Source organism: Protopterus annectens, chromosome 1.part2 (assembly GCF_019279795.1).
Source record: "Protopterus annectens isolate FY-2018-M chromosome 1.part2, PAN1.0, whole genome shotgun sequence".
Lineage (NCBI taxonomy): Eukaryota > Metazoa > Chordata > Ceratodontiformes > Protopteridae > Protopterus > Protopterus annectens.
In genome coordinates, this window is record NC_056727.1 from 702,778,005 (window position 1) to 702,798,786 (window position 20,782).

The 20,782-nt window shown below is 42.1% G+C and overlaps 1 protein-coding gene across 3 annotated transcripts in view; it reads left to right on the forward strand.

Annotated features, from left to right (window-relative positions):
- HEATR5B (HEAT repeat containing 5B) overlaps positions 1-20,782 on the forward strand; it is a 2,176,461-nt gene that overhangs the window by 244,310 nt on the left and 1,911,369 nt on the right. For 2 of the 3 annotated variants that reach the window (XM_044058540.1, XM_044058533.1), the window contains exons 4-5: positions 11,186-11,294; positions 16,714-16,863. In XM_044058540.1, the coding sequence (XP_043914475.1) occupies positions 11,186-11,294; positions 16,714-16,863 (259 nt within the window). The remainder of the gene's footprint in view (positions 1-11,185; positions 11,295-16,713; positions 16,864-20,782) is intronic. The other variant, XM_044058548.1, reaches the window with a different exon arrangement.

The window sequence follows — 20,782 nt, forward strand, 5'->3', positions numbered from 1 at the left end:
TTCTATTAAGGCCTTTACTAAATCCAAAGCAGCCAGGCATCCCAAGAGGCCTGTTGCACAGGGCCCTTCTCCAGGCCTCATGCCTAAAAAACAGATGCTTAAAATGGTTGAGGATTTGATTACTCTTATCAGGGGTTCTCAATCCCCTCCAGACAAGAGACCCAGAGTGGAGGAAGATTCTCCCTCTTCTGATCAGGGCTTCATTTTATCAGAACATTCTGATGTAGAGGAACACTCTTACTCCCCTTTTGAAGATTCAGATGCAGAGCAGTCCATTCCTTCTGTATCTCCTCCTGAGGATTTTTCCTTTGGGGAAACCTTGCACACTTTAAGGGAACACTTCCATTGGGAAGGCCAAGACTTTTCTGATTCCAAGAAAAGACTTAGGGAATTTCTTTTGTTACCTCAACACAGGCCTCTGGCGATACCTCCTGTTTTGGACATACTTGATGATGTTTATTCGGAGGCTTGCCTTAACCCGGATTCCCTGCCTCCTGCACCAGTCAAACCTGATAGGTACTACAGAGTTCCTAACTCTCACCAGTTTCTCTACAAAAGCCATAATGCTGACCCTGAAACCATTTCTCAAGGCCCCAAGGGATTGAAGGCCTCTACTGCCAAAAATCCACTTCCTGCCGAAAGAGAGTCAAGATCTTTAGAAAGGTGGGGAAAAAAGGTATATACCTCGGCCACCCTTGCCATGAGGGCCTTAAATTGTCAGTTTCATATGCTTAAATATCAACAGTTCCTGTTATCACAATTAAGGAATAAAATGTCTCAACCTGAACAACCAGATTTAATGGAGTTACAGGATATGATGCATAGTGCAGAGCAAGTGGGTAAACACACCTTACAATGTGGCTATGATGCCCTAGAGGCCTCAAGTAGAGCAGCTGCTACAGGATCAGTCATTCGTAGACATGCCTGGCTTAGGGAACAAAGCTTGCCTGATCATGTGAAAGCTAAACTTCTAGATGCTCCTTTACAAAAGGATGTGCTGTTTGGTACTAATGCTGAGGAAATATTACGGAAAATGGAAGAAAAAGCCAAATCTATGCAAACTGTCAAAGCTTTTTTACAGGTCCAACCACCACGTTTTAGCAGAAATTTTCCTTCAAAAAACTGGTCCTTTCCAGCCACTGACAAGCCCCAAAGAGGTAGATACAGACACACAAGGGGCAGAGGGCAATCACAAGGATCATATAGAGGCCGACAATGGCAAACTCCAGCACCAACAGGTGGCGAAGACAGTGCACAACAATACAGGAAACAAACCCAATGACTCCCTCATTTCCATGCCACGCAGGTCTCAGCTGGCAGCACCTTTAGGAGGAAAGCTAGCATTATTTGCAAGAAATTGGCATATTGTCACAACAGACAAATGGATCCTGGACGTTATAAACAGAGGCTACAAATTTCAATTCCACACTCTTCCAAAAATGAGAGGCATGTCAAACCTGCCACACAATCAAAGGGCAGAGGCACAACTACAAATTTCAAAGCTCATAAGCATGAGAGCTATACAAGAGGTACCTACTCACGAACAAGGTCAAGGTTTTTATTCAAGACTTTTTCTGGTACCAAGGAAAGGAACCGACTGGAGACCCATTTTGGACTTATCCATCCTAAACACATTTTTACTTGTACCAAAATTCAAGATGCTCACATTACAGCAGCTTCTTCCCATGCTGGGCAAGGAGTTTTGGCTGGTAACATTGGACCTCAAGGAGGCATACCTGCATGTCCCAATCAGACAAAGTTGCAGAAGATACCTCAGATTTCTTGCAGGTTCAATCCACTATCAATTCTCTGCATTGCCCTTTGGCTTATCTACTGTGCCCAGAGTATTCACAAAGTGCCTGGCATCAGTGATTGCCTACTGCAGACTTCAAGGGATACAAATTTACCCTTATTTGGACGACTGCCTGATCCAAGCGGACAGCAAGCACATACTTCTGGAACATCTGGCTTATGTAACACGGTTACTGCATTCTCTGGGATATACAATCAACAAAGAGAAATCCAGGCTAACACCATCTCAGAAAATAACTTTCCTGGGTGCCAACTTGGACACAAATACCCAGATGGCCTATCTAACGCCAGAAAAACAGGGGCAACTATCTCAGTACTTCAAAATACTAGCAAAATGTACCAGGCTTACTGCAAGCAAAATCCTGCAGGCTCTGGGCTTCATGGCATCTTGCATTCTTTTAATCCCATGTGCAAAGCTGCATATGAGGAAACTTCAGTGGTACCTAAAAAACCTATGGTCTCAACACAGTCACAGTTTGGAAACAATAATACCAATAATCCCATGTTTGCAAAAGGAATTTCTATGGTGGGCCCAAGCATGTCAAGCAAACACAGGCCTCCCATTCTGCAAGCCTCAAGCAAACCAAGTCATCACAACAGACGCCTCAGATTACGCCTGGGGGGCGCACATGACAGACAGGTGCATTCAGGGCAAATGGTCCCAAAAGGAAAAGCACCTTCACATCAATTAAAAAGAAATGCTAGCAGTAATAAATGCAATTACAGCTTTCAAGGACCTCCTGCCTCCAGGACAATTACTGATAAGAACAGACAACACCACAGTAATGTGGTACATAAACAAACAAGGAGGAACACATTCATACCCCTTGTGCAGACTAGCCATGACTCTTTGGAACTTGGCTCTGGAATGGCAAATCGAACTTCAAGCACAGTACTTGCCAGGATTGGAAAACACGCTGGCAGACAATCTAAGCAGAAATATGACAGATCCACACGAATGGAAGTTGCATCCTCAGGTGTTTACAGAGATAATACAAGAGTGGGGGAGGCCAGACATAGATCTTTTTGCCTCCCACAGGAATCATCAATTGGAAAAGTTTTGTTCAAGGACCTTTCATCCAAAGGCCTGGAGAGTGGACGCCCTTTCATTCAGTTGGACAGCATGGACAGTTTACGCTTTCCCACCTCTGCCTCTTCTGCCCAAGGTTCTCTTGAAAGCAAGAGCAGACAGACCGAAGATGATACTGATTGCTCTAGATTGGCCAAGGCAATACTGGTATCCGCTCCTGAGGAGTCTAACACATACTCCTCCCTGGTCCCTACCTCTAATGCCTCTTCTGCTGACTCAGCACAGCTACAAAACTCTTCATGGTCAGCTGAAAACGCTCAATCTTGCATGGAAAATTCCTTAACACCACAACAGACCCTACTCTCCAAGGAGGTGCAGGATGTCATTTTGGAGGCCAGAAGGCCATCTACTAGAAAGGCTTACACCGCAAAATGGAAACGGTTCTGCTCTTGGAATGAGAAAAAAAAAAGGCCAGGACCCTAGAAAGCTGAATTTGCCTCAGATATTACAGTATCTAGCTGAGCTACTGAACAGTGGACTTTCATTTTCCTCCATAAAAATCCATGCCTCAGCCATTTCTGCAGAATTCAACTCGGATCCACCTTTATTTTCTCACCCACTCTTACGACAGTTCCTCAGAGGGGCTAAGAATATAAGACCACCAAGGAAACAACCAATACCAGCCTGGGATCTTAATTACATTCTAGAAAAATGAACATTGCCTCCTTTTGAACCAGCTGCATCGACAGATTTGCAATATTTGTCCTGGAAAACAGCCTTCCTTCTGGCCATCACTTCAGCTCGTAGGGTTTCGGAACTACAGGCCCTCATGGCGGTGCAGCCCTTCCTCATCTTCCATCAGGACAGGGTTTCCCTTCGTACCAACCCGTCATTTATGCCTAAAGTGGTATCCAGGGTAGCTTTAAACCAAGCCATACACTTACCTACCTTTTACCCCTATCCTCAAAACAAAGGGGAAAGGTTGCTACATTCTTTAGACATCCATAGGCAGCTACGCTATTATTTGGACAGAACAAAGTCCTTCAGGAAATCAGAACAACTTTTTGTGTCCTATGCTGTAGGGGCTCAAGGGAAGCCAGTGACCAAGCAGACAATTTCAAAGTGGATAGGCCACTGCATACGGTTCTGTTATTCATATCATGGGAAATCTGTTCCCACAGGCATCAGATCCCACTCCACCAGGGCCACAGCCACCTCTACAGCCTTCCTCAGAGGAGTTCCTACCAAAGACATTTTGGAGGCAGCCACTTGGAGTTCTGTACATACCTTCACAAAACACTACCACCTGCCTTTATATTCCAAAACTAGAGCAGGCTTTGCCACTGCTGTGTTGCAGGGCATTCTGGCTCATCCCAGTTCCAACTAGTACCTACCACCCTGTGTGTAGCTTTGGGACTCTACCCATCTGTGATTACTGCAGCTGTATGCATGATGAACATAGTACAGTTTTGTACCTACCATAAATGTAGATGTTCGAGTGCTAATACAGCTGCAGTACAGGTTACCCTCCCACCTTCCCCACTTGGTAAAGGCATAGGACCTAACCCCCTCTTCATACAACCTGACTGGGTTATCCTTCTATGGTTTATTTGCTTGCAACTACTGATTTTGGATTATATTGCATTGCTTGTATATTTATATACATATATAATTTATGTATTGCCTTCCTTCTGGGGGCACCTGACATCTGGGGCAAGAAAGACTGAAGAACATGGCGTCGGCTGTGTCTTATATACTCTGGCCTCACTGACGTCAAGAGAGAAAGCGACACCAACTAACGCCGGACCTAGACTTTGGAATTTGGCCGACCGAGGACCTGCCTGACGGCAGAGAACCCATCTGTGATTACTGCAGCTGTATTAGCACTCGAACATCTACATTTATGGTAGGTACAAAACTGTACTTTCTCTCTCTCCTTTAAACATCAAGGCTATTCAGCCTGTCCCAGAAGAAGAATAGGGGCAAGGTTTCTACTCGACACTTTTCCTGGTACCCAGGAAGGACAATTCCTGGTGTCCTATCCTGGACCTGTCTATCCTAAACACATTTTTGATAATCCAAAAATTCAAGATGCTAACTCTTCATCATCTGCTTCCCATGGTAGGCAAAGATGCCTGGTTGGCAACACTGGATTCAAAGGAAGCCTACCTGCACATCCCAATAAGGGAATCTTGCAGAAGATACCTATGCTTCAGAGCAGGCTACGTGCACTATCAGTTCTCTGCACTGCCCTTTGGCTTATCTACTGCGCCCAGGGTATTCACAAAGTGCCTAGCTCCGGTCACTGCATTTTGCAGGCAAAGAAATATTCAAATATATCCATACCTGGACGATTGTCTAATTCAGGCAGAAAGCCAGGACATACTATTAAATCATCTGTTATTTGTAAAGAAATTTCTAACGTTTCTGGGGTACACCATAAACGAAAAGAAATCACATCTTGTACCCTGCCAACAAATTGTATTCCTGGGAGCAAGCTTGAATACAACTTCGCAGATGGGCCTACCTCACGCCAGAGAAACAAGTTCATTTGACAGTGTACTTCAAACTACTGGCCACAAAGACCCAGCTGTCTGCAAGGAAAATACTGCAAACCCTGGGGTTCATGGCCTCTTGCATTCTACTAATTCCATATGCAAGACTGCATATGAGGAAACTACAGTGATATCTAAAAAGCCTATGGTGTCAACATTCTCAGGATCTAGAATCAATAATTCCTATCATACCTTGTTTACAGATAGAGTTCCTTTTGTGGGCAGAGGCCTGCCACAAAAACAAGGGACTGCCATTCACTCTACCCCCAACAGATGCATCAGACTATGCATGGGGGGCTCACTTGGCAGAGCAGTGTATTCAGGGCAAATGGAACCCAAATCAATGCACCTGCATATCAATCAAAAAGAAATGTTAGCTGTACAGAATGCTCTGACAGCCTTCAAGGACCACATTCTTCCAGGACAATTATTGGTAAAGACGGACAACACCACTGTTATGTGGTACATAAACAAGCAGGAGGGAACCCACTCATACCCTCTCTGAAGACTAGCCATGGCTCTGTGGAACACAGCCTTGAGCTACCAAGTGCATCTACAGGCTCAATTCCTGCCAGGAAAGCTAAATACACTGGCAGACGACCTAAGCAGAAATCTCATGTACCCACATGAGTTAAAACTGGAACCAAAGATATTCAGCATGTTGAGAAGCAAATGGGGGAGCCCAGAAATAGACCTGTTTGCCTCCCCCCAGAACTACCAATTGGACAATGTCTGCAAAAGGACTCCCCACAAACAAGCTTGGAAGGTGGATGCCCTGTCCTTCATCTGGAAAAACCTATTAGTTTATGCCTTTCACCCTCTGCCTCTCCTTTCCAAGGTACTACTAAACATCAAACATGACAAACCAAGGATAAAACTGATTGCACCAGACTGGCCATGCCAACACTGGTACCCCCTCTTGCGCAGTGTGTCACTGATGGCACCATGGCACCTGCCTCAGACCTCTGCCCTGCTGTCTCAGCAGGAGGGCCAGATTCTGCACCCACAGCTTCAAACCCTGAACCTGGCAGCCTGGCTAATTACTTGATCTCTCCGTTACCATCTCTCAATAAGCAAGTGATGGATGTCATTCTGGAGGCAAGGAGGCCTAGTACTAGAAAATCCTATGCTGAAAAATGGAAAAGATTCTGTTCCTGGAGTCAAACTCGGGGGATGGGCACAGCAGCGCCCAATTTACCCCATATTCTTCAATACTTAACTGAGATGCTTCACAAGGGCCTTTCCTTTTCCTCCATCAGAATTCATGCCTCAGCCATTTCAGCTCATTACAATACAGAACCACCCCTCTTCTCTCATCCACTGCTGAAGCAATTCCTCAGAGGGGCCAAAAACTTAAGACCACCCAGGAGAGCCCCTACTCCAGCCTGAGACCTTTACTTTGTATTGGAAAAGCTCACTCTACCTTCCTTTGAGCCAGCTGCAAATGCAGAGTTGAAATTCCTTTCTTGGAAAACCGCCTTCCTTCTAGCCATCACTTCAGCAAGAAGGGTGTCTGAATTACTGGCCCTCATGGCAGTGGAGCCTTTCATCATCTTCCATGCCAACAGAATGTCCCTCAGGACCAATCCCTCCTTCATGCCCAAGGTGGTAGCCAGTGTGGCCCTTAATCAGTCCATTCATTTGCCAACCTACTTTTCTAATCCACAGAACAAAGGAGAATGAATACTGCACTCCTTGGACTTGCACAGACAACTTAGATTTTACTTGGACAGGACTAAGCCTCTCAGGAAATCTGAACAGCTGTTGGTTGCATTTGCTGCAGGAGCAGAGGGGAAGGCCATTTCAAAGCAAACCATTTCTAAGTGGATAGGCCATTGCATTCACTTCTGCTATTAGCACCATGGAAAACCTACCCCACAGGGGATAAGACCACATTCACCCAGGGCTGCATCTACCTCTACAGCCATTCTCAGAGGTATCCTTACCAGGGACATCCTAGAAGCTGCTACCTGGAGTTCTGTACATACCTTGACCAAGCATTACCACTTGCCATTTTTTTCTAAATCCAGAGCTGGCTATGCCACTGCAGTTTTGCAGGGCCTTATAGCTGGTCCTAATGCTATCTGATTACCTCCTTCCATCCTTAGCTTTGGGAATCTACCCAAATGTGATGACTGCAACAGTGAAACATGAAGAACATACTACAGTTGTGTACACTTACCATAAATGTAGATGTTCAAGTGTATTCACTGTTGCAGTCCTGGTTACCCTCCCTCCAGCCCCCTGAGTTCTATTGACTTTGAAGCAGTCACCAAAGCCGTAGATGAGGGTAAGGTGGTTTACACAGCCTATCAAGATCTCGCCAAGGCTTTTGACACCATCCCCTACTCTGGAATTATAGATAAACTCACTAAACTAGGTATAAATCCCTATGTCACAAGATGGGTTGCCAACTGGCTCACTGACAGAACCCACACTGTGAAAGTAGCAGACTCCAAATCAGACTTCAGACCAGTGACAAGTGGAGTACCACAGGGTTCAGTCCCGGGTCCTCTCCTGTTTGGTATCTACTTCTCTGAAGTACAGGCCAACACAGAAGGTCTTTGGCTAACGAAGTTCACAGATGACTGCAAACTAGGAGCCATAATCAAAACTCCAAAAGATGTGGACATCCTACAAAAGGGCCTTGCTGAGACAGATGCCTGGTGTCAAAGCCATGGCCTCAAGCTCAATGCCAAAAAGTGCATGGTCATTCCTTTTGGTAAAAACTCAGTACCCATGAACTACCACATAGGTGGTAGTCTACTTAACACCGAAAGTGTGATAAGAGACCTTGGGACACAGGTGGACAGTAGTCTCTCCCTTGATAATCACATCGCCACAGTAGTCAGGAAATCCTTCTATGTGGCACACCTCATCACAAAAGGTTTCTCATCCAGGAAAAAAGAGGTCATTGTTCCCCTCTACTCATCACTCATTAGACCCATTATAGAGTACTATGCCCGTTTTGGTATGTACCTCACAAAACATCTGCAACAACTGGAAAGGCCACAGAAATACCTCACAAAGAGGATTACTGGCTTCAAAGAGATGCCCTATGCAGACCGTCTCATAAAACTGCAGCTTTACTCCGTTGCATATCGCCTACTCGGAGGCGATCTCTGCCTAACACACAAAGCTATGTCAAACCCAGAGCTTTTAGACATGCTCCACTTAAAGAAATCCCAATCCCTACGAGCTACACGCTCTAGGGACCTCAACCTCGTCAACACAATAAACAGAACATGCTGGAGGGATAGATTCCTGTCCCAGAGACTTCCCATACTCTGGAATAAACTACCTGTCTATATCAGACAAAGTTCCTCATTAGCACTGTTCAAGAAAAATCTTGATGATTGGATGGGAGATAGGAAATTTACCCCGGGGATCACTTCTGTGGCTCTGCTCGACAGTGGCACAGGAAGATAATTTTCTTGGGTGGCGAAAGCCAGGGTACCTTTGGCTAGGCTTATATAGGCCCTAGGGCCAATAGCCTAGTACCTACCTATGAACCTATGACTATACCTCTATACTTACTGTGCTTAAAGCTTTTTGGTGTATTTGCTTTTTTGTTGGAGGTGTAACCTTGTATATAATTACTTCCCATTATGGGGGCACCTGATGTGTGAGGCAAGAAAAACTGATGTAATGGCGTCGGCTGCATGCTTTATACCCCTGACTACCTGACATCATGGAAGATGAGACAGCAACCGATGCATGACCCAAGACTTTGATAATCAGGCCGAATGAGGGCTGCTGCAAGCAGATAACCCAAATGTGATGACTGCAACAGTGAATACTCTCAAACATCTGCATTTATGGTAAGTGTACACAACTGTACTTTTCTCTTCATGCTCTGTCTTCTAAATATGAAATGTCTCTTCTTGATGTGCTTCATGTTCATCCAGCATTTCTTTTTTGATTTTTTTATTTCTGCAGTTTTAGCTCATCTGAATAGTTGCATAAAGTTTTTACCAACTTTTTTTTCATTTGGCTTTATATATTTATCTAGTGTCTCACTTATTATAAACATTTCTGAGTGCATTAGGTATATTTTTCCTGTAAATTACTAGAAGGCATCTTCTGTACTAAAGATAAAACTTGCACTGCTTTTTGACTGAGCAGCTGCAAGATTCTCTCCAGTCAGAGCTGTCCTTCTTTCTGGTGGATTTTTACCTACTTTTTATGAATTTCTTCTTTGCTGGCTTCCCGACAATATAATTTCTACCCAGTAACAACATTTTACCTAAACTGGAAATTTTTGCTAGCTATTTTTTTTAAAACAAATTATCCATTATCATGTTTGGAGAGCTCTAATCAACACATTGTTCTGGTGGCAGCTATCTTGGAAGTCAAATTGGTCCATAATTCTTTAGGCTTATTAAGGTGGGTCTGTTGACTTTTTTGTAAAATACATATATATTTTTTACCAATGAGTAATAGGGTCTTAATGATGTTTCTTAGCTGTCTGTAGAGGTATAGAGGGGGGTTTGTCTTTATGCTGCTACTTCTATGCTCTGTCTCTATTTCTGATAAGATGTTTAATTTCATGAGTTAGACATGGGCGACTTTAACTTTTACTCCCTGTATAGAGTGGCTTTGTGGCCAAGAATGCTGAGGACAGTGGTGTTGAAATATTCCACGGCTTCATCCAAAAGTAAGGTATTTATAAGAGGTGCTCAGTTACAGTGCTTTAGGGTAGCAGTAAAGGTTTCTGTCTTAAAATTAGAAAAATAGTTCTGGTTGTATTGAAATAAAATTTGTTTAGGGTGTTTTCTATACATATATATATATATATATATATATATATATATATATATATATTTTTTTTTATTATGTAGGTTGGGGTGATGGTCACTTGGGTATCAGGGTGAATTCCTGCTTCCATTTTTTTTCCTGAAATGATGATTAGTTTCCAATGTGGGATACTTGCATTTTTGGAATTTTTATTGTGTGTGGTGGAATTTTTAATCAACTGAGTAAGTCCAAATAGATTCCTATGGATTTTGGATGATGAAGTGGCTTTATGCTGCATGTGATCTATGATAATAGTGTTCTATTTATTTTTATTTATATTAATATTTGTTTACAGGGAAAGTATAACAGAGCCCTTTTTCGGTGGAGGCCCAGGGAGAAACGCTCCAGACGCATAGTCTTTGGAATGTGGGAGGAAACTAGAGCACCCGGAGGAAACCCACGAGAATGCAGGGATGACATGCAGACTCTGCACAGAAGGCACTTCAGCCGAGAATCGAACCAGAAAACCTCTTGCTGTGAGGTGACAATGGTAACCGCTGGACCACTGTGCTGCCCAATTCTGGTAGCATTGTTTGTATTGGGTTGTATGTAGATAGAAAGATTATTAAAATGTTGCCTTTATCAGAGCTTGGTATGAGATTATAATAGGATGATAGCTGCAAGCTGTAGATGGTTTTGGTATAGTATGGCTACTCCTTCTGCTCATTTTGTAGTACAGTCAGTCCTGATTATGACATAACCTGGAGGATGATTACCTTCATCCTAGGTATTATGTTTTAGCCATACAAATGTGTGTAAATAAAAATTAGATGTAATTAAGCATAAAAAATCCAAAACATTAGTGATTATTAGACGATGTTGGTAAGTTATACATTTTGTCTATAACATGCATGTAAATGTGGAGTAAATATATGCTGATCAAGTTGAAGTATACAATTGCGCATTTGTAACACTGTAAAAACTGGAATAAAAGTACCCTAAATCTGCAAACACTTTTTTTATGCTTTAATTGTAAATTATGTCATTATAGGGCAGCTGTGGCATGTGTTGGAGCTTTTTATGAGAAGATGGGCAGAATGTTGGGCAGCTCCTTCCCTGAGACAGTAAATAACCTTTTAAAAGCTCTAAAAAATGCAGAGGTAAGTTGAATTACCTGTTTTATTTGTTATTGCTCATACAGATACTTGCTTCTTGTTATCTTCCTTTTGTGATTTGCCAGGACCTGCTCTGATACTTGGAACTTTAGGCATTCTCCTTTTGAACCTTGTTTCCCAGAAATGAGCTTGAGATAGGACATGTATGCCATAATACGTAGAGTTTGATGGAAAGGGTTAACATCTGCATATGCTATTAAAGTTAAATGATGCATTAAGGTCACCGATCTCTGTAATTAAAATATATAAAGCCCTAAGACAGCAAGTAGGTTAAGAGCTACTTGACATTTTTTTATTAAAGTATATAAAAGCAATTGTAGTAGTAGTAAGTGAAGGTGGCAAGCTGCTTTTTTAGGGTTTTTAGATGGAGGAAGTTAAAGATTCCCATATTTCTTTTTAAACAACTAATGGCAATCAAAGGATTAGAGCTGCAACTAAAAGTCCAGTGTAAGTAAGAATTGATTACTGTTTCTACGGATTATCATTTATTTTTATCCTTCTTTCTTTAAACATGATCCGTCTGTAAAGGAGATCTTGCATATTTGTATTCTGAAACTGTGATTGTATTGTTTACGTTATATGCTGTAAGACTTCAACAGTTCTCACCTGAAAAGCTACATAGATGTATCTTCTTTATCTCTGGTTTTCCAGTTTCTTTTTACATTATTCCTTTGTTACCTTGGATATACAGCGACATATATCTGTGTATGACTGCTTCTGGACACACCAAGTTAGAGAATTAACCCTTGAGTCCATGATTTCCACCACTGATTATTACAGTATTAACCTTTACCCTTACACTACCACAGGAAAGAAAAGCTGCCTGTAAAATGATTAATTCCACTCCCAGTGTAAATGCATATGCAGTTACCCCTTTTTTGAGCTAGATACTACTCCTGCCCTAAGCTGTCCGCATCTTAAAAGTGCTCTAAACATTTTTGCTAGTGAGCTACCCTCTGCTCATAGAGTTTTGAAGAAGACCACTCATAAACATCAGTGTCATAACGGAGCCTAGTAGTTATTTCTTATTATGGATGCATTTTTCACCTATTGTAAGCAAACCGTTGAGGTAGCATATCCACTTAATGCCCACAAGTTTCCTTTTAACCCGGCAAACTGCATCCTATAATTAGTTCAAGAATGTTTCCTGTTCACAAAGTGCTTATGCATGGATGGGTACATGTCAACAGAATGGAGCCATAACTGTCTAATCCATTACTAATGAAACTAATGCATTGATACTTAAAATTATGCAAAAGTCCACTGTCTTCAAAAAAAAACAAACATTTTTGCAAGATTGAAAGCCGCTCTGCATCCCTATACCTTATTATTAGGCATAGTAATGAAGTGTGGGGGTACAAAGGGGCTTGGGTTCACCGCCTCATTATTAGGAATCGTAACTCTATCATTTGCATAACCTTGGATAAGGTCCAAAGATCATCAGTGTGAAAAATTGTTCCCACTCTTGTGCCTGAAACAGTTTGCTGCAGAAAACAGTAGCCATTCTGAGAACACAGCAAACACATTCCCTACTCACTCACAGTCACAGTCCAGAATAACACCTATACCACCATGGATCAAATAAACTGAATGCAAATTTTGTATATGTGACACTACCAGCAGTAATATCTGCTGTAATAGCAACTTGAAATGTGTTGGCCAACCAAAACAAAGTTGATATAAGGAACGGCAACAAAGCTGCATGATCCTCTTATTTTTGAAGAAAGAGGTGGCAAAAAAAAACTCTTGACAACGAATGTCATTGTGTTTTTGTCACTAACGTTTTTCTTATTAATGAAGTTGGACCATCTCCACAAAAGATGGACTTTGACAATATAGCAGCAAACTTATGTCTAGAGGCATGGGTTTGATTGAGATGCTGTTTGTCATTTATGCAGTTCTTAGAACTGAAGCTATTGAGTGCAACTTGTCGATCCCAAGAAGAAGCACCAAATATCTTCCATGTGCTAATAAGAAATTTCTTTGTTGGTTGCATTTCCAAGTGAACTCAGAAGTTAAGGTTGCTTACTTTCAAAGCAGTATGTTACACCTGAGTATTGCATTTGTATCTTATTGGCATTGGAGTCTGTCTTTGCAAAACTACTTTTGAGGATAGACATGATAAAAAGTGTATTTTACAGTAAATAAACATTGTTAGAAGAATATTTTGACATAATGACTTCATACAATTTACCATAGTAAAATGTACATTTACAGTAAATCTGTGTACCATCAGCCACAGGTTAAATTATGCTAGTATCCACGGTCCTCTTCTGAGGCCGTTCATGTAGCTTAGTTGTACTTGTCCACCACATGCTGTTTATCTTCCAGTAATGAATTGTATTAATCCACTTAAATGGAGATACGCAGTCTGAAAGGCTCCTTTTCACTTTGACAGGAATGACCACTCTGTCAGGATGTGCCTTTGATTTTTAATTTGTTGTGAAGCTTTTCTCACATGAAGAAAAATTTTGATTTTCATGGGAAGTAAATCTTATGAAATTAGTTACAAGTGCTATATTTATGTGGTTTAGCTAAATAGTGAGACATTCATTCAATGCATTACCTTATGGTGGCTGTTGAACCTGAATGTATTAGCTGTAGCCATTTTACTGAAACTCTGCTTACAATTTCCAGAGAATTTTTAGTCCATATTTCGGTACATAGTGCTTATGACATAGTCTGCTTTTGTTGTATTTGTTTCAAAGTGTCATAAGCATGGATTTCTTTTTTCTGTTCAGCTCATCAGAATTAAATTTTGAAGTTTTAAAATTCCCCACTGATGTCATCTTCATCATTTTAGATGAAGAATTATTTTTGTACCTTACTTTACTTAAGAAATATTGCATTCCAGTTTGATTAAACCATAGTCAAACATCGTATAGTATGACACACTGCTGCCAACTACTTCAAACAAGGGCAGGATTCTGGCTCCCATCTACTTGACTGCTTAACTTACCCATTAGCTTCTCTGAATTTATTTATTTATTTAACATTTGTTTACTGGGAAAATCTGACTTGGAATTAAACCAATTTTCACTGAAGGCCTGGGGAGAAACGCTCCAAACTCGTGTCTTTGTAATGTGGGAAGAAACCAGAGCACCTGGAGGAATCCCGCACGAATGCAGGGCAGACATGCAGACTCCACACAGAAGGCACCCCAGCCAAGAATCGAACCGGAGAATCTCTTGTTGTGAGGTAACAACGCTACTGCTGCACCACTGTGCCAACCCTTTTTTTTCCTTTTGGGGCAAGAACTGGACCACCACTGTGTTAATCAGCCCTTGGGGCATACAGTGATCTCATCCTGAGGTAGGGCAAGGGTCCTGCAGTCCATTTATTCCCCACCTAAAAGTTTCACTGGTGCCATACACACACATCAGAATAGTTGCTTGGCCTGTCTTCTGCCACGGCAAGAGCCCTAAAGCCAATTCATTCCCAGTGAGTCTCCATTAGAGATGAGAGTAAGGTAGTAGGAGTTGGCCAGTGAGTAGGCCAGGTAGATTGACCAACCTGACTTCATCCCCTTTGTGACACTGCATGGTCACTGTAGCTGTTATTGGAAGAGTTTGTATGCTTCTGACCATGTCACCTCCAACCTGCATGTAAAAACTACACAGTGTAGCATGGGCTGACTAGGGTGATTGCTGTGGGCAGTGAACCTGCATGCCTTGAGATGTCAACAGTGCATGAGCTCCGTCTCTCCCTTCCTCCATCATCTTAGGATGGGTGAGCCAGTACTGGCCACTAACTCCCATCCTCCTTGCTTAGTCCCTTCAGCACCTACAACAGTAACTGAAAATGGAACAGCTTGGTCACAATCAGGCATTCATCCTTCTGTGCCACAAGGCTGAGCAGCATTTTGTTTTTGGTGACCCATTCTGGTTACTTCAACTATACATTGCTGTATGGATGTTTAAAAAGCATCTTGACTTCTCCTGCTGAATTTAGCATTTTGTATTTTTGACATTTATTTGCTTTTATGGTTTGCCCTATTTCCTGTAGGAGTGAAGTCATTATAACATGTAGCAATATTTGAAGATGCAGGAAACGCCGGTTACTTCTGAAACACAAAATAATGTGCTTTATTGAGCATGACTACGTCAACTGCTTGTATCTGTATTTAGCTGCTGCAGTGCTTCATACCCTATCACTGCTGCCAGATGCATGTTTTGTATACCTTGTTGTGTACATAATCCATGTAAGGAATATAACGATGTTTTATGTTTGCAGCAGAATTTTGTATTACATCTTTTGTATCCTTTTGCAGCAGATTTGTTAAGTTCTCCTTATCCTCTCTTCCATTTACTGTGTGAATCATTTAGCTTCCACTTCTTCCTTTGTTTCATAGATTAGTACTAGTCTAACTGCCCTTGTGGGCCATTTCACGCCTAGCCAATTACCCCATGTGAGAATCAAACCTTGTATCTGTAAGGTAAACTCCTTAACCATTATGTCATCCTCTCACGTAGTAAACAATCCCTGCAAGGCCCGAACCCAGGTGCCTGCACACCATAGGCAATGTGATTTACCACTAAGCCACCACAGATATACAGCTTAACAGTGGAAGAACTCAAAGGGTGTGGGTAATGCGCTCTTATGCAGTGATATGACTGGAATGATACAATCACATTGTTGTATATGAACTTCTTGAAAAAAATCCCTGCAGTATTTGGCTTGTAGAAGAGAGTTCACAGAAGTGTTACCTGTTGTAAAAGATACATTTGAAAATGTACTACTGTTAAGCTGACTCTGTTTACAAAACTGCTGTCTTGCTGAAGATGAACTATATTTTACTCAAGTATCATGTCACCACTTGTCTTGTCTTTCAACTCCTCTGCATTGTAATTAGTTGCAAGTCATCTCTTTCTTTAAGTGGTATCTGTTACTGTTGCATGCTGCAGTAAAACTGCAGTGTTCTTTTATATCCAAATAAAATGGGTAGTCTGCTTTGTGATCATAGTCAGAATCAGAATCTACAGTTGTAGCTAAAACACATACACATAGGCTATGCGTTTTGAAAAAAAAAGTTTTATCTTGACTAAAATAGCTACAATAACCAGTCATGTAAATTAAACCATCCTGATGGGTGTGGGTGGTGGGACTGTTTTAAGTATTGCCATCTAGTTTTGCAAGATAAGTTAGTGTACAGAGGTGCTACCATAATTTCTGATTTGGCTATGGTAGTTATGTATTAAAAATTCTGTTTCTGTTCTCTCATATGCAACAGTTTTCACACTTTTTACTGAGATTTTTTTCTGTATGTTACTGTTTAAAGTTAATTTGCCTGCATTTTAGTATACAAAAGCTAATTACATTTTCAGGTTCTCCTTTTTTTTTTCTTTTAGACTGGTGCAAAAGTATGGGTTTTATAGCTGTTTTCTGTTGTTTCTTCTCTGTGGAGTCACAGGGTCGTAGTGAGATACTTCTGAGTTTGCAGAAGGTATTAAATGGTCTGGGTGGTGCTGCTGCTTCTTGCCATAGAGATATTTACAAGAATGCACGTTCTCTTCTAACAGACCGATCCATGGCTGTGCGCTGTGCTGTGGCCAAGGTAAGTTAGTTGGTTGATTATTTTATTTATGTATCTGATACCACCCCTTTTGACTCAGCCATTTGATTGAGATGAAATTCTTACATTTGTTTGGCAATCCAGATATCATCTTTTAATTCTGCAATGCATTCAGTGTAATGTCATAAGTAGATGTATTAGATGTTCTTCATGTTTCACTGTTGCACTCATTACATTCTGGTTATCCTGCTGGCAGGTTGCCCTCAGTCGGCCTGAATTCCAAAGTCTTGGGTCCTGCGTCGGCTGCTGTCGCCCCTTCCCTGACGTCAGGTCATCAGGGGAATAAAAGAAGCAGCCGATGCCATTTTCTTCAGTCTTTCTTGCTGCGTGGTGCCCAAAGCAGAAGCAGTTCGCAAGTGCCGGTCGGCCAACTCCTGAGATTTTCGTGTTCGAGTTTCAGACCCGAAGTCTTCAATAAAGCTAAGTACCCCGTTGGGAAAACTTTTTGCTTGCTCCAGACTGATGTCAGAAAAAGTTAATAATTGTATTTCTTGTGGAAAGCGAATACCTCATAAGGACTTTCATTCTTACTGCATTCCTTGCTTAGGCCCTGATAACAATGTTTCTGGTTGTCAGTTTTGTGCTAGATTTAACCAACGCACTATTAAGCGTTGGTATGATTTTGCTTTAAACTATTTTGGACGCCAGTTTAATTATCCAGAAATGTCGTCTGATAGCCATCTGACTACCGGAGTTCACAAAAAACGCAAAGAAAAGGAGAGAGAGAAACAACCGAGGCCCAAAACCGACGACGAAGCTTCTCCTAAGCCAGTCGTCGGTTCGCCGGTTCTCAGTGAGGTGCTTTTGCAGCCCCTGATGCCCGCTATTTTAGAGTTGCAGGCTGCTATCGACTCCCACGTGGAGTTGGCTATGCCGCTGGAAACTCAAGGTATTGGAGCCTCGGACACTATTCCCTCAGATGGGTCCGGAGCCGCTGAGCAGGCACCGGCTTCTGAGGGTGTATTCCGACTTAAACATCTTTACATTAAACCGATTTCAGCTTCAAAGGCAAAGACTAAAGCACCTTCTAAAGCAAAAAAACAAACTCAAGAGCCACATGGACAGGCCTCTATGCCCAAAAAACAGATCCTCAAAATGGCTGAAGACTTGATTACTTTGACCAGGGGTTCCCATCTCCCTCCTGATAAGAGGCCTAGGCAAGAGACTGACTATGAATCTTCAGATCAGGTTTCTATTTCTTCTGATTCCTCTTCTGATCAGGAATATACTCTTTCCCCCCTATGAGGATTCTGATGCTGAAGAATCTGTACCTTCAGCTTCTCCTCCAGAGGACTATTCTTTTGGGGAAACCTTGCATACCATGAGGGAGCATTTCCACTAGGAGAGCCAAGATTTTTCAGAATCTAAAAAAAGGCTCAGGGATTTCCTTTTACTACCTCAACACTGGCCTCTAGCAATTCCACCTGTTAGACATTGTAGATGATGTGTTTTCGCAGTCTAGTCTGAACCCTGACTCCTTACCTCCAGCTCCTATTAAGCCTGACAGATATTACAGGGTTCCTGACTCTCATAAATTCCTTTTTAAAAACCCTGCTGCTGACCCAGAAACTATTTCACAGGGTCCCAAAGGAGTTAAGGCTTCCAATGCAAAAAACCCTACCCCCTCTGACAGGGATTCTATGGCACTGGATTGATGGGGAAAAAAGGTTTACACGTCTGCTACCTTGGCTATAAGGGCCTTAAACTGTCAGTTTCATATGCTTAAATATCAGCAACATGTCATGGCATTGCTTAAACAGAAAATGTTGTTAAACTCTGAATGTGCAGAAAACAAGGAAATGCAGGATTTATTGCATGCAGCTGAACAAGTTGGAAAGCGTACTTTGCAATGTGGTTTTGATTCTTTGGAGGCCTTCTGCAAGACCGCAGTTACAGGTTCTGTAATTAGGAGGCAAGCTTGGTTAAAGGAACAAAATCTGCCTGATCATGTTAAAGTTAAATTATTAGATGCACCTTTACAGCATGATACTTTGTTTGGTGTTAAGGCAGAAGAGGTGTTAAAGAAAATGGAGGACAAAGCTAAATCTATGCAAACTGTCAAAAATTTTTTACAAGTATAGCCGCCTAGGTTTAGTAGACACTGGCCTACAAAGAATTGGTCCTTTCCTGTGTCATACAGACCTCAAAGGGGCAGATCCAGATGCCCTAGAGGCAGATCCCAGGCACAAGGTTAATACAGGTCAAAGCAGTGGGGTGCTTCTACCTCCAAAGTTGGAGAAGACAAATCACAACCATACAGGAAACAGTCCCAATGACTTCCCCCTGCCGCCACCAAGCACTTATGTCCTGGCAGAACCCTTAGGGGGAAAAGTAGCACTTTTTTCTCAAAAATTGGCACATTATAACCCAGGACAAGTGGGTTCTAAATATAGTGTCACAAGGCTACAAGTTCCATTTCTATACCCTGCCAAAGGCAAACGGCTGGCCAGATCTGCCAAAAAAATCAATGGGCAGAAGCGCAAAAATGAGTCTCATCCCTCATGAACATGGGGGCCATTCAACAAGTACCAGAACAAGAGCAGGGACAAGGATTTTACTCAAGACTGTTCTTGGTACCCAGAAAGGACAAGGCCTGGAGACCAGTACTGGACCTATCTATTCTGAACACATTCCTAGATATACCAAAATTCAAAATGTTGTCTTTGCAGCAGCTTCTTCCCATGCTAGGCAAGAATGCTTGGCTTGTGACTTTAGACCTAAAAGAGGCATACCTGCATGTCCCAATCAGACAGTCATGAAGAAGATACCTCAGATTCAAGGTTGGCTCAATGCATTACCAATTCTCTGCACTGCCCTTTGGCTTATCTACTGTCTTTACAAAGTGCCTGGCACCAGTAAATGCATTCTGCAGACAAAGAGGAATACAGATATATCCTTACTTGGACGACTGTCTAATTCAAGCAGAGAACAAGGACATTCTTCTACAGCATCTGGCATTTGTGAAAAGACTTCTAACATGCCTAGGGTACACAATCAATGAAAAGAAATCAATACTAGTACCCTCTCAAGAGATAATATTCCTGGGTGCAAGCTTAAATACAACTGCCCAGATGGCTTATCTCACGCCAGACAAAGACAACTGACTACCTATTTCAAAATGTTGGCAACAAAGGCCCAGTTATCTGCAAGAAAAATTCTGCAGGCTTTGGGCTTCATGGCATCCTGCATCCTACTAATTCCATATGCAAGACTGCATATGAGGAAACTTCAATGGTACCTAAAAAGTGTTTGGATTCAACATTGCCACAGCCTGGAGACAATGATTACTCTCATTCCCTGCCTGCAACAGGAGTTTCGAAGGTGGGCGAAGGCTTGTCACCAGAACAAGGGACAGCCATTCACATTACCCCCAGACAGGCAGACACAAACAACAGATGCTTCAGATTATGCCTGGGGGCCCACATGGCAGGAAGATGCATTCAGAGCACATGGTCCTCAAACCATATGCATCTACATATCAATCAAAAAGAGATGCTAGCTGTTCAAAATGCCCTGACAGCCTTCAAGGACCTACTTCATCCAGGACAACTACTGATAAAGACAGACAACACCACGCTCATGTGATACATAAACAAGCAGGGGGGCACACATTCTTACCCCCTTTGCAGACTAACCATGACTTTGTTGGACACGGCATTAACTTACCAAGTACATCTGCAGGCACAATTCCTGCCAGGAAAGAAAAACACTCTGGCAGATGAACTAAGCAGAAACCTCATGGATCCCCACGAGTGGCAGCTGGATCCACAAGTCATCAGCATGATAACAAGGAAATAGGGATGCCCAGACATATATCTATTTGCCTCCCCTCACAACTGCCAACTAAAAAGATTCTGCACAAGGACTTATCATAGACAAGCATTGAAAGTGGACGCCCTAT